The sequence below is a fragment of the Orcinus orca genome, chromosome 8 (genome assembly GCF_937001465.1).
Source record: "Orcinus orca chromosome 8, mOrcOrc1.1, whole genome shotgun sequence".
Taxonomy (NCBI): domain Eukaryota; kingdom Metazoa; phylum Chordata; class Mammalia; order Artiodactyla; family Delphinidae; genus Orcinus; species Orcinus orca.
The window spans coordinates 12845254-12859961 of record NC_064566.1 but is presented as its reverse complement, the minus strand read 5'-3'; the positions used below and the strand labels follow the sequence as shown (position 1 = coordinate 12859961).

Genomic DNA, 14708 nt, shown 5'->3' with positions numbered 1-14708 from the left:
GGCACTAACCCGTGTCCCCTGCATCAGCAGGCAGACTCCCAACCACTGCGCCACCAGGGAAGCCCGGATCACATATTTAAATGTAAGAATGAAACCAAAAAAGCACTAAAAGAAATCAAGTGATATTAAAAAAAAATTCAGAGTAAAGAAGTTTGAAGTATGACATAAAATCCAGAATTCATTAAAAAAAAATTTGTGGATACTTTTTACTACAGCTTAAAACAAAAACATATTAACACGGCAAAACTGCCAGAAACAAAGTCAAAAGACAAACTACAAACTGGAAAATATATTTGTAATTCATAACACAAAGAGCTCTAAGAAAAAGACGACTGAGTAGAAAAGTGGGTAAGGAATATAAGCAGTTAATAAAAAAAAATACAAATAACTGTTAGAATAAGACAATTACAGTAAGATGCCATCATTGTTTTTACCTCTCAGGTTATCAAAGATCTATAGATTTATAACACACTCTATTGGTGATGAGGTGGAGAAACATTCATACCCTGTTAGTGGGAGGGTCAACTGGGACCCCTGGACAATTGGACAATATCTACCAAGTTTTAAAACGTGCATGCCCTTCAACTCCATGATTCCACTTCCTGAAAAGCTGTTCTTCAGATATATGCCCACATGTCTGAAATGACATGTTATTCATTGCAGCATTGTTTGCAATAGCAACAGAGGACCCATCCAATAAATTCTAATACATAGAATACTACCTACCCTTTACAGAAGAATGAGGAGTCATTTTGTATACTGACATGAAATAATCTCTAAGATTTACTGTTAAGTGAAAAAAAACAAGGTGTACATTTGAGGGAATTGGTATGTAGCCGAAATAAAGCCCCGCCAAGCTGTAGCCATCTGAAGCCTCTCAAAGATGTTTTATGCACCCCTCGAATCATTGATTATAGCAGGTTCATTCTAAATGTACTTTTTCTATTCCCCCTCACAACTCACTCCCCTAATACATTATTATTCTACTCTTGGCTTTCTACATGAGAGTCTTTTACTGCCTTTATGTGTTAGCTTGAATATCACCGTATGAGAGGATATTTCCTAACAACTGGCTATGACCCAGTCCTAGTCCCATCTCCCCTAAAAAAAAATAAATAAAGCAAACAACTTGCCATTTTCTATTTATTATGGCATTTATCATTCTAACATATTTTTTAGCTATCCACTCTAGAATATGACCTTCATAAAAATTTGTTGAAAGAATGTTGGTTAAGTCTTCTGCTCTATAATCCTCATATGTATTCTTTGAAAAATTTATTTTGCCACTGTAGTGTAAGATCTAAACTTCCATACAGACTAGACTACTCATCAGGCTTCTTTTTCCATAAGTCCACTCCAACTGTACTTGGCCCTCAAAGTCATAGCTTCTTATAAATGGAGAAAAGAAAGTTTCATGGAAGGAAATAAGTTTACCTCCTATGCTTTCCCAATAAGATGACCTCTTTCCTCCTCCGACTCTTTTATTTATTTATTTTTGGCTGTGTCAGGTCTTAGTTGCAGCATGTGGGATCTTTCGTTGCGCGTGCAGGCTCTTTGCTGCGGTGCACGGGCTTCTCTGTAGTTGTGGCACGTAGGCTCCAGAGCGCACAGGCTCAGTAGCTGCGGCCTGGGGCTTTAGTTGCCCCGCAGCACGTGGGAACTTAGTTCCCGACCAGGGATCGAACTCCTGTCCCCTGCATTGGAAGGCGGATTCTTAGCCACTGGACCACCAGGGAAGTCCCCCTCCTCTGACTCTTAAATTCCCTACAATTTATTTTTTTAATCCAGAGTTCCATTTTTCCATTGATGCTTTCTTGAAAGAGTGCCCTTGAGTTTACACTTAAACAAGAAGAGGAGTTTAGGACCAATCCATTACAACATATTGGAAAATTTGTTAAATGTTATACATTTTATATTCAAAACTTACTTGAGAATTGCTTTAAGTTCAGGGCACCATGCTGTAAGAGTTATATCTATACTGTTAGTATAATAATTATTTTTGTAATTCTAATGTAAATAATACTTTATTAGGCAAGAGAGGTCCTTATGACCATTTCAGAGTATGCACTGGGTCCACATCTTTGAAATTTAAGTAATGAATCAAACAGGTTCATGAATTATGAAATATTGATTTGATTACAAAAAAACCAAGGTGTACAGTATGCTACCATTTCTTTTTTTCTTTTTATTTTTTTTTGTCGTACGCGGGCCTCTCACTGTTGTGGCCTCTCCCGTTGCAGAGCACAGGCTCCGGATGTGCAGGCTCAGCGGCCATGGCTCACGGGCCTAGCCGCTCCGCGACATGTGGGATCTTCCCGGACCGGGGCACGAACCCGTGTCCCCTAGCATCGGCAGGCGGACTCTCAACCACTGCGCCACCAGGGAAGACCCTAGCCCCTACCATTTCTCTTTTAAAAAAACAGTATGCATTTGCTTTTATGTGCATGGAATACCTCTGAAAGAATCTTCTAGAAACTATTAACAGCTGCTGCCTCCTGGGAAGAGGAATGATTATGGGAGAAAGACATACTTTCCACTGTTTTACCCTTTTGCACTTAAAATTAAAAAAGGCAGGGAGGGACTTCCCCGGTGGTGCAGTGGTTAAGAATCTGCCTGCCAATGTAGGGGACACGGGTTCGAGCCCTGGTCCGGGAAGGTCCCACGTGCCATGGAGCAACTACACCCATGTGCCATAACTACTAAGCCTGTGCTCTAGAGCCCGTGAGCCAAAACTACTGAAGCCCGCGTGCCCTAGAGCCTGTGCTCCGCAATAAGAGAAGCCATCGCAATGAGAAGCCTGCTCGCTGCAACTAGAGAAAGCCCGCATACAGCAACAAAGACCCAACACAGCCAAAAATAAAATAAATAAATAAATTTATTTAAAAAAGGCAGGGAGAACCAGTATCTTTTTGAGCAGCTGCTTGGTTCCTGCTGGCTTCTATACAACCTGAGGTCGGCTGAAAGCCCTCATCCTTTTTCACAAGCACTGTCAGGCCAAACTTCCTTCATCCTGTGCTGGTGCAGCTGATGTTTTAAAATACGTATAAATGCAGGTCTTTCCACTTCTTTTAAATTCATCCTGTGGGTTTCAGCTCACTGTTTCAGGATATTTTAGAATCTTGATTCTGACATCCAAATATTAGCTTTTCCTTCCAATAGTGGTACCACCTGCACTGTGAGTGTGGCAGACACGATTAACTACTGTGAGTGTGGCAGACACGATTAACTACTGAGCTGACCAAATGCAGAATCTAGAAGCATGAAATTTAAGACTTCTCCCCGGATTCACATCAACCGAATAACCAACTTGGGGGGAGGGGCACAGTGGTTAAATGGGCTAGAGATCCACCCGACTGGGCAACCTTGGAGGTCACTGTTTTCCTGGCTGTCTCCTCAGTTGGGAGGCACCTGATGTCTAACTGGAAACGGGGTACGCTATGTCCAAGGAAATTTTCCTAGTGGCCTTCCAAATAAATAATAACAAACTATATTATTGTTGACATTATTATTTACTCTATCTTGTTTTTAGTGAAGGTGCCAATTCTTTTTCTAGGTGTTCTCAAACCCACAGTTTAATATGATATTCTAGAATAAATTTGGGAATTCACCGGAAGTATACCCACCTAGAGTTTCCAGAATCTACCTCTTCCTCTTTTCTAACACCGGGACATTTGCAGCCATCGGGCATTGGGGCCCCTTTCCTTTTGTCCACAGCTTTATCAGCTACGTTGGCAAGGGTTCCAGAATCTTCTCTGCAAGGTTTAACACCTTGGGATTTGCAACTCATTTAAATGGCTGGGTGCTTAGGTTTACTTCTCTTCTCTCCCTTTGGAGTTTCAACTTCCTCTATCTGAAGTTTTGCTTGACTCATTCCAGTTTAGAAATGCTTTTCTTCGATGGAGAGTGAGGAGAATCGGGGTTGAGTATTCTGCTTTCCGACAACTGCTAACCTGGCACCTTTTCCCCAAGTGGAACCCTATCCTGTCTTTATCCCTCTTGCTCTGAACATAACCAACAATGTCTTTTACTGTCTGCACTTTTTCCGAGTCTCATTTTATCAAGGACTTCAGCCTTCTTCTCTTATACCTGCCTTTTCATTTGTGAGCCTGTCAGGGAGCTCTCCATACAGCCACGCTGGTTTCTTCAGCTCTGCCCCTTTTCCTGTCCAAGGATTTTCTGCAAATGGGCTACCCTCATTTTCTATTTCAGAGCCTCCTGTCTCATGTGCCACATTCCCATCTAAGTCTCTAAACGTGAGATAGTAACTCTAATCTCTTCAAGTTATTTTTCTAGGACTATTTATTTATTTGCTCACCCACTCATTCCATGGCCAACATGCCCTTCCTTCTTGATTCGACTTTGCCCTGTGGTTCCTGTGCCACTGACAGCTCCAGGCAGTTCTTCCCCACGGTCAGAGCTAAGGTCGGGGGAGCTGCTCCCTGGCAGTCATGTCTGTCCACTGAGAGAGGAACCGGTCGCTGATGCATGTGAAGCTGTGTGGGACTGTGGCTGCCAGGGCAGGGTGGGGGCAGTCCCCCAGCCTGGGGCCGTCCCGCCCTCAGAGCTCGGCTGGGCAGGTGGAAGTGGACTCCCGCAGGGCCGTGGCTTCCAAGTGCTCACCTGGCTCACCTGTCAGTTTCACCCAAAGGCTTCCCCCCACCCCCCCACCCCGGGCTGGCAATGCGCCGGGGCAGAGAGCAGAAAGCACACAGGATTCGGAGTCAAGCATATCCAGGTCTGAATTCTAGCTCTGCCCCTTCCCGGCAAGTTGTTTAAATCTCTGTGCTTCCATTTTTCTCACTTGAAAAATGGGGATATTATGTGGTTGATGTGGTGATTGTGCATAGGTTTCAGTACCCATCAACCCCTGTGCTCATCTCAGGTTCACGGTTCTCACAGGTTATGTCCTTGGCGGACTGTGCTGCTTTCTTTCCCTTTCTGGTCAAGCTGTTTCTTTTGGACATGCTGCAGTATATGTCTATGCCTGGTGAACCTTCCTTTGATGAGCCATGCCCCTGCAGCCCCAAGTAGAGTAGACCCTTGAATCTGGTTGGTTGAATCTGCAGATACGGAGGGCCAACCGTATATGGTTCCAGTGGAGCTGACCCTGGATCCTGACACCTTCAGGCTGGACCTGACTCAGGTCTGGCCAGTAGAGTACTCCATCCCCCAGACACACCAAATGGAATGGTTTACAGATGGATGTGTGTCAAGCCAGAGTCCTCCAGGGGATTCTTCCTGGAACTTCCCTAAGAGACATTTACTCATTCTCTGAAATGACAAGCTCTAAAAAGCCATTGAGTGAAGATGCCATTTGTCATCTTGTTGCCAAGTGGAGTGAGCCTGTCTGAGAGGGAAACCGGGCAGAGGTGGGCCCAAGGGGTGGGGCGAGTGGGAGTCCTGATGCCTTTGTTTGAACCACCAGATTACCAACTGACCATTTCTGTTGCTTGAGCCAATAAATTCCTTTTCTTAATTAAGCCAGTCTGTTGGGTTTCTGAGTATGCAACCATGATATACAACTTGACCCTTTCCTTGTTATAAAATCAAATTCTCTCTCATCAAGTTGCATTTTTACCTCCTTGTTTAAATCTGTTCCCCTATTTTTAGGTAGAAAAACAGAACTCAGTACGTGTGCATGACGTATTAGAAATTCCCCAGACTTGCACACCCAGCTCTGAATCCTGGCTCTGTCATTTATCAGTCTTGAGCAAATCGCTTAACCCTTCTGAACTTCACTTTTCTATCAAAAAAATGGGATTATATTTTGTTTATATGGCTATTTTATGGGTTGGAGCTAATGGATATATGGGCAGGTCATGTAGGAGGCCACTAATAAATATTCTATTATTAGGTGGTAAGTACATTTATGTTATCTCAATAGCTTTCATTCTGTACAGATGTCTACAGATGCACCACTTTCCAGGTGACATCTCTTTTTTTTTTTTTTTTTTTTTGCGGTACGCAGGCCTCTCACTGTTGTGGCCTCTCCCGTTGCAGAGCACAGGCTCCAGACGCGCAGGCTCAGCGGCCATGGCTCACGGGCCCAGCCGCTCCGTGGCATGTGGGATCCTCCCGGACCGGGGCACGAACCCGCGTCCCCTGCATCGGCAGCCAGACCCTCAACCACTGCGCCACCAGGGAAGCCCAGGTGACATCTCTTAACCACCAGGGTTTCCAGGTTTATCATGGCCGGGACCAAGGAGAGGGTAAGGACTTTTGGTAAAAGATGGAAGATGAGGAGGTGGACAGGAATCTCAAAGCTCAAATGGAGGAGAGATGGAATTAGCCTTTTAAAAAACATTTGCAACTGCAGAACTTTACACCCACTTTCTATTTATAAATATCCTTGTCTCTCAGCTTGGCTCCTTCTGCACAAGGCTCCAGCAGAAGATAACAAACACAAAGAGCAGCTGCTAATGAGGTACAAATATGCAGAGCAGAGGAGGTTGTAGGAGGAGAATTGGGACTGCATGACTTGGGCTTAAGGTGCATGGATTTAAGGATGCTAGAGCAAGAAGTCTTAAGAAACTTAGGTCAGAAAGTATTTTATCCCCTGTAGGAAGCTTGTATAGGCAGAGAAAAGTTGTAGCCATCCTCCATAACCAGATCATACCATACAGCTCCAGCTTTATCTACTGCCTGCTGTCTTGCGCTGGTGGCAGGAAGACAAGATAGAAGCCTGCTGCAACAGCTGAGCAGAGATGATGCACCAGGGCACTGGGGACGGAGGGAGGATGACAAATTCAAGAGGCATTTCTGAGAATCTAGCAGTGACTTCTTAGAATAGTGAAGGGTGGAGAGGTTTCAGTCATCTCCAGGGTTTTAGCTTGGGAAACAGGGTGATCATGAAGTGTTTAAACAAATTTGAGAATGCAAGCACCACTGCAGGCTTGGGGAGAAGGGTTGTGATGTAATTGAATTTGAGGATCCTGAACAAACATTTATTGAGAACTATGTGTTAGGTATTGTTCCAGGTGCTCATTATATGGCAGAAATACAGCTTTGAAGAAATGTTAGGGGGGGCTTCCCTGGTGGCGCAGTGGTTGAGAGTCCGCCTGCCGATGCAGGAGACACGGGTTCGTGCCCCGGTCCGGGAAGATCCCACATGTCGCAGAGCGGCTAGGCTCGGAAGCCATGGCCGCTGAGCCTGCGCATCCGGAGCCTGTGCTCCACAACGGGAGAGACCACAACAGTGAGAGGCCGGCGTACGGCAAAAAAAAAAAAAAAAAAGAAAAAAAGAAATGTTAGGACTGTCATTAGAGATGCAATTCCACTTTCCCTCAACTCTTGGCCTTTACTAGTTCCATGACTTTGCCCATATTATCTATATTTATAAAGTATTCCCTTACCTTCTAATTTTTTTTTTTCCAGTACGCAGGCCTCTCACTGTTGTGGCCTCTCCCGTTGCGGAGCACAGGCTCCGGACGAGCAGGCTCAGTGGCCATGGCTCACCGGCCCAGCCACTCCGTGCCACGTGGGATCTTCCCGGACCGGGGCACGAACTCGTGTCCCCCTGCATCAGCAGGCGGACTCTCAACCACTGTGCCACCAGGGAAGCCCCCTAATTCTTAAATAACCATAACGGCTACCACATTCCAATATTTGCTGTGACACTGTACTCAATTTAATGCCCCAGTAAGAGAAGTATTATCCTCACTTTAGAGATGAGGAGCCTGAGGCTTAATACGATCAAATAACTAGTCCAAGGTCGCATGGCTGCTAAGTGACAGGGCTGGAAATTGTTCCCATCCCACCATCCTGCCTCCCAGTACCCTGTCCTTAGAAAACCGGGTCAAGTGCTACTCCTTCATGAAGCCTTCCCTGAGTTCCCCTAACTGGATGTCAGCTTTTCCTCTTGTGGATCCCAGGGAGCTTGGTTTCAACTTCTGGCACATCCTGCCTGTCCAACACCCATCACAGCAAGTGTTTGGGAGACTCGGTGAGAACCCTTTCAGTGCACCAGGCTTTGCTTTCTTACACATGGTTCCATTTAATCCTCCCAACATTCTTAGTTTTTATGTTCTCGCCAGACTGCATCCCTTCCTCAGCTCCCAGTAATGCCATGGAGGAGGCAGAGATTTATTACATCCTCCACTGCCCACAACCCAGGGCTTTGCACTCAGTAACTGAGGGTTATATTTATAAACTCTAAATGTGGGCCCCTCAGGGAAGGAAGGGCATGAAATGCTGAATTCCAGGAGGGGGTGAGCAGTCTGAAGTGAGGTACGGCTCTGTTGTTTCCCTTTTCACCCTCCTTTTTTGTTTCCAGCCAAAGGACACTCTCACCAGTCTCTGGGATGCCAGGAGGGCAGGGGTGCAGACGGGATAGTAAGCGACTAGGCGCACTTCTGTTTCCTGTCCTTATCTCACCTCTGGCTCCTCAGTTTGGAAATAAACTGCAAAGCCTGATAGATTTTTCCATGGAAATGTGGCATTACCAGGGAACAGTCCATTCTTCTGGCTGCCTTAGTGAGGCAAAAACTGGTGCTAGAAAAGGTTCTCTCGCCAATGGTGTCATCTTGGGTTTGGGAGGGGGCAGGGTTTGTATCATTATTTGCCCTCCCTCTTGGGAAGTTGGCGAGTCTTCAAGAGCTCCTCCAGGGCACATTTTTGTTTCTCCCCCTTTTCCCTGACACGCTCCAAAGCACTGTTCTCCAGCCATATTTTGGTGTGGTGCTAATCTGAATCTATTTGAAAACACTCTTTTTCAGGGTGGCAGTAAATTGGTGCTGGAACAACTGTGGTTTTAATACAAATGCTGGCTAATTGGTCCCAGACAGATTTGGGGTCCCGACTGCCGAGGAATCCACTTACGAGAGTGAGGCAACTGGGCTTTTCAACATTTCATCTCACGGCCATGGAATTATGGCAGTGTGTGTGGAAGACCTGCCTCCCAAGACAGCAAACAGATGAGGCTGACTCATATGGACAAAACTGGTTGGAGGGGAAACACTTTTAGTTGCTTTAGAAAACTGATTGCTGTTACCCTCTAAGACAGTCTCCTGAAAAAAAGGTTTTTTTTTTTTTTTAGTTGGTGGCAAAAGAACCTTTCATTTGCAACTTTCCCTCTAGGACAAAAATCAGAGTTCAAGATTCTAATTCTCTCAAGTCTGAAGAGATAAGACGAGGGATCAATGGAGGTGGAAAACATAAAATGTGACATCCTTAAATAAGCCTAAAAAAATCTCTCCATGGGAGATAAAACACACAACTTTGTATTTAAAACCAAAAAAAAAACTCCATGGGAATTCCCTGGCAGTCCAGTGGTTAGGACTTCACACTTCCACTGCAGGGGGCACGGGTTTGATCCCTAGTCAGAGAACTAAGATCCTGCAAGCCACATGGCATGGCCAAAAAAACCAACCCCCCCCCCCAAAACAAAACAAAAAATCTCCAAAGATACAAATTACTAAGGCACTTAGGGCAGCATCCTGAATGAACCCATCCAATATGCAAGGATGTTCTAGAAGAATCCACTGAGGGAATTTCCAGGTGGTCCAGTGGTTATGCTTTCACTGCCGACAGTTCAGGTTCAACCCCTGATTGGGGAACTAAGGTCCCACAAGTCACAGGGCATGGCCATAAGAAAAGAATCCATTGAGGAGCTGACATGTAAATCACTTTCAAAAAATGTTAACCTTCAAACATAGTAGGAGTTCCAATACATTGGACTAATGGTACTTCTGGGAAAAAATCCTTCCTGTACAGTAACTTAGCTTTCCATCCGCATAAATCATGATAGTATAGAAAAGTAATGGTGATCATCTCTATTTTCAGTTGCTTCACCTACTTATTCCGCAGAGGCAAAAAGTGTATCTTTCCTGATTGAAGACCATTCTACTCTATTCTGTGGGAGGCTTGTTCTCTGGTTCACTGATCTGACTAAAAGGCAGGGCCTTTGTCCTCAGACGGATCACTTATCATTTGGTTCACTGGCTACTTTATTCTCAGCATTTCATTGCTTCTATGAAACAGTAAACATGCCTTGGAATTTGAAAGACTCAGGTTTGAACTCTCCTCTAAAACTTACTAGCTGTATAATTTTGAATGAGTTACTTAATCTGAGTCTCATTTTCTTTATTTCTAAAGTGGGCATACCTACTCTACCAAAGCTTATGAGAACTAAAGCTTATGGCTTGGCAGTCATTACTCCCTACTGTTCTCTCTTCTTGCTTCCCCTTACCTGCCACAGTACCTTCAACTGACCCGACTTCATGCACTGCTACTTCACCAGCTAGTTTTCCTATAAAGCCCAGTGAGGTTGTTTTGGTGCGCCTGTTTTAAAGGGCCAAATATAATTTTTTTTCACATATTTTCAGATCAGAGAGAAGTAATGCCACTGCTGTGTAAGCCTTGAACTTGGTGTTGGATGTAGTTTGTTTTGTCAGTTTAGTTTGCAGTATAATTACGAGACTTAGGGGAGAAGTTTGAAGGCAAAGATCTCATCTGGTTGGGAGGACTAAGAGAGACTTCACAAAGAGATGGCACTAGAGCTGAATTTTACCATATAAGAAAAATTTCAATGGGGAGGGGGAAAGGAAGACATTTCTTAAGTAGGAAATCATAGCAAAGCTAGGGTATGTTTAGCTGGGATATAGGACCATATTTAAAGTTTCTTTCATCCTAAGGTTGCTTGTATACCCTGGTACTTTTACAAGCACCCCAAAGTTCCAGGAAACCCCACATTCTTTTCTTCAGTCAAGCTTCAATGACCAGCAGGAGTCCCCAGAGGGAATATTTCCTGGCAACTTAGCTCAGTACTGCCAAAGCAAACCACTTGCCCAGTTTCACAAGTGCAGCTTACTAGATAATCCTTATCTAGGTTTACATGATTTACATATATAATGAGTCAGTTCGGTATTTTTTGCATGTGTATCTTTTTTTTTTTTTTTTTTTGCGGTACGTGGGCCTCTCACTGTTGTGACCTCTCCCGTTGCGGAGCACAGGCTCCGGACGTTCAGGCTCAGCGGCCATGGCTCACGGGCCCAGCCGCTCTGCGGCATGTGGGATCTTCCCGGACTGGGGCACGAACCCATGTCCCCTGCATCAGCAGGCGGACTCTCAACCACTGCGCCACCAGGGAAGCCCTTGCATGCGTATCTTAAGAGTACCTACCTACCTGCATTTACTAGCCCCTGAATAAATTTCAGACTCTGAGTATGTTAACGGCTTATAAAATTTTATGGAGGACCACGGGTATAGCACTCTTATGGGACTTATAGCTTGGACGCAGTTAGATTGATCAGCCAGTACTCTGAATAATGCCAGGCCTTGGTGAAATTTTTCCACAGCCCGACTTTCATAGGCAAAACCAAAGCCTTGGCGCCCGCTGGTGGTGGACTGGTTCTCACAGTCAGACAAGCTTCTCAACTAGGCAGGCGTAGTAGCCTGTATGATAACAGAAGCCACAGGATAATAAACATGGCACATTTTCCTAGATCATCTTTACTTGAAGATTTTTTTTGGGAAAAAAAGTAGGTAATGCAAAACATTTTTATATTAAAACAAATGCAGATACTATTGAATAGAATATAAAATTTACATTCCTTTTTGAGACAAAGAGACATCAAAGACATTTCAAGGTAAGCTACTTGGGAGCTTCAGGCTACATTCCTAAACCCCCGGGGAGGGAGAAGACCCTGCACGCCCACTCTAATATTGCGGGTGCTGCAGCTTTGATAGGGAAGTAGCAAATTCTTCTGAGAAAGAGCAAATTCAATGCTTATTCATTTGGCAACAACCCAGTGGATTTAAGTAAGTGAAACCAAATGCTTTCTCATTTTAGAGCATTTTAACCCGCTTCTAAAAGGCCTGAGTAAATAAGATCTTTATGTTTCAGTGGAAATTTATGCCCTTCTAAAATGATTTTTTCCCCCTCTTCTGAACGCTACCATGCCTAACTGAGGGTATGACATGCGAGGTGGTGGACTTACGTCTGCATTACCAGACGTGAAGTTACAAGTATACCTTCCAAGTGTGTCATTAGGAATGAAAAACAAACTACTCACCTTCTGCAACAACAAAAAGCAAACAAAATAACAAACAGAAGCACAAAAGATTATATACAATTAGAACTGTATAATGATGTAATTTAGGGATTGGCAAAGACTTAGCTCTTAGAGAAGGGGACCAATGCTGCAGTATTTGCTTTTCATATTTTATATAATAAGAATTTCTTTTGGAAAAAAAAAGCCATTATGCTTCCTTTCCAAATCTTGCTTATATTCTAATTGTCCTTTTTTGTTGTTGTTGGCAACACAATTTATTGCTTTGCAATAACAGACTGAAGGCATGGATGCCTCACGCAGAGATTTTTCTAGGGTAGATTAGCAGTGTTGTCCTTTCTTTGAAGTATGAGAGACAGGGTTAATTAAATGTGCTTAGAAGAATATACCGGGAGACAGGCTCTGGTGGGCGCTGCTGAGTTTTTAAGGTCTACTAAAAAAACGGTAACTTATAACCTCCCATATCATTTGCCTTATTCATTTTCTTAAGTTTCAAACAATTATTTCTCTTTCTTCACAGGATTGTACTCTTCACTTTACAAAGCCTTAAATTAAGACTCAAATTGCATGACAACCTGCCTGTACCTTTAGGTAAATGCAACTTCTTTCTTTTAAGTAAAATAATCTGGAGTAAAAATGTTTCAGGATAACTAAAGGGGGAATATCAGTGGTAAATTATGTTGTGCTGGAAAAAAGAACAAAAAAAGGCAGACACCAAACACCTCCATTTTCCCAAGATTAAATGATTATTAAAAAAGCGTGCCACACTGTATAGAAATCAACATTCTCTCCCATAATTCTGTGCATCTGGGACTATAGAAATGTCACTGTCCCTGCCCCCCATCTTCAAATTAACATTCTCAGGTCACAACAATAAGTCTTCCCAAAGGGGACCTTCCGGAAAAACAAGCTATTTCCTCGGCTCATATTTCCCTGGAAAAAAAAAAAAAAAAAAACAAATAAAGTCTAGTGTGAAAATGAGATCAGCCAGTCCAAATCAGCAGAGACAACTGGACAGATTTCTGAGAAACATGACTAAAATGACCAGGATAAAACCGGGACTATCACTACAGAGTAGCAGTTTGTATCCTCTGACTTAAGCTGAGCTTCTGTGGAATTAACTACAATTCTGACACACCGATAAAGGCAAGTATTTCTTACCTATTTAGACAGAATTCCCAGTTTGGATTCTGGCTCTGCCACTTGCTAGCTAGCTGGATTATCAAGTCAATTCATATCAAGTGTTGAGAACAGTCCTATCACGCAGTCAAGTGCCAGCTTTTGTTTGTTGGTTTGTTTCTTTGACCGCGTGGCACATGGGATCTTAGTTCCCTGACCAGGGATTGAACCTGCACCCCCTGCAGTGGAAGCATGGAGTCTTAACCACTGGACCGCCAGGGAAGTCCCTGTGCCAGCTTTTGTTTGTTTTGAATGGAATGGTAGATCTCTAGGGAGTACTTAGAAAATCTTATAACTAAAGGAGTAATGTTGTGAGTTTAAATGAGTAGACTCTGAAGTTAGACAGCCTGCATGTAGATCCTGCTCTCCCAAACACTGGCTGTGTGACCTTGGGTTACATAATTGGCATTATTTAACCGTTCAAAGTCCCCGTTTCTTCACATGTGAGGTGGGATGATAAAGAACGGTACCTATCCTCACACGGCTGTTTTGACGGTTACGTGAGCTGATACATGAAAAACTCTTAGCATAATGCCTCATATACAGTAAGTGCTCAGTTAAGATTTGCTGTTGTCTTAAGCATTTAAAGGACTAACCGTTCCCTAGGTAAGGTGTCTGATACCCTACTAATTTTCTATTTGCTTTCTTCCTATAGCAGGGGGCTGGTTAGGAAGTGGGGAAAGAAGGGCCACCTTTCCTTGTAAACGGGGACCACAAAAGGACATTGTACACCGAGAATGTAAAACTCAGAATGAAACCCAGAATGTTCACGTTAGGTCTGCCTGGCAACCACCCAAGTGTCCTGGCCTGGGTTCACAGAAGGGCTTGTTGGGCTCGCTGAGCAAAAGCCCCCCCAGCAGCACCTAGGCTTTTGCATTCAGAGTGCAGGCTGGGAAGCCTGCGCCCTGTGAACAAAGGTCTTTCTCGTATGTGTCACCGGTGCTATCATATAATGCAACAAAGAGTTTCCTCATACAATTTCTTCTACAATCCTTTAAAGAGTGCTTCCCATTCAAAAACAGCTTTCAACTGATGGCCATTTTAGTGATTCCATGTTAAATTTAGCCCACAGCCGTTTATCATTTTGGTTCCTAATAAAGCTCTGCCTAGATTCGTCAAGAACTTTTGGTTGGAGATGACCTACACCTCACAATTGGAGTCTGGACAAAATCATCCACTAACATGACTCTAGAAGTAAGAGATCAGGCCTTTCAACAACATTGTGACAAATAATGTCATAGGTAAATAACTTTTTATTTCTCAGCTTCTCTAAATACTGTAGGAAAACACCTGAATATATTAGGAGATTCTGAAAAGTAACAAAAAGGTGAGGTTGGAAAAAATAATCTGAAATCAAGGGCATCATTTTAACAACCAGGATAACTGTCTACCCAGACCTTATTTGTAATTTGAATGTGTTCACTCAAATGGCTTCCAGATCACATCTAGGAATTCTTTTTTTTTATTTATTTATTTTTTTTTTTTTTTGCGGTACGCGGGCCTCTCACTGCCGTGGCCTCC

General features: G+C 43.6%; 1 protein-coding gene across 2 annotated transcripts in view; it reads right to left on the bottom strand.

The window, feature by feature from the left end:
• MTCH2 (mitochondrial carrier 2) overlaps positions 1 to 14708 on the bottom strand; it is a 39866-nt gene that overhangs the window by 5511 nt on the left and 19647 nt on the right. Inside the window, exon 13 of one of the 2 annotated variants that reach the window (XM_049713750.1) lies at positions 11429 to 12941. The exons of the other annotated variant lie outside the window; for it this stretch is intronic. Coding sequence (XP_049569707.1) covers positions 12855 to 12941 — 87 coding nt within the window. The 3' untranslated portion in view covers positions 11429 to 12854. Of the gene's footprint in view, positions 1 to 11428; positions 12942 to 14708 lie in introns of those variants that run through there. 2 annotated transcript variants of the gene reach the window in all.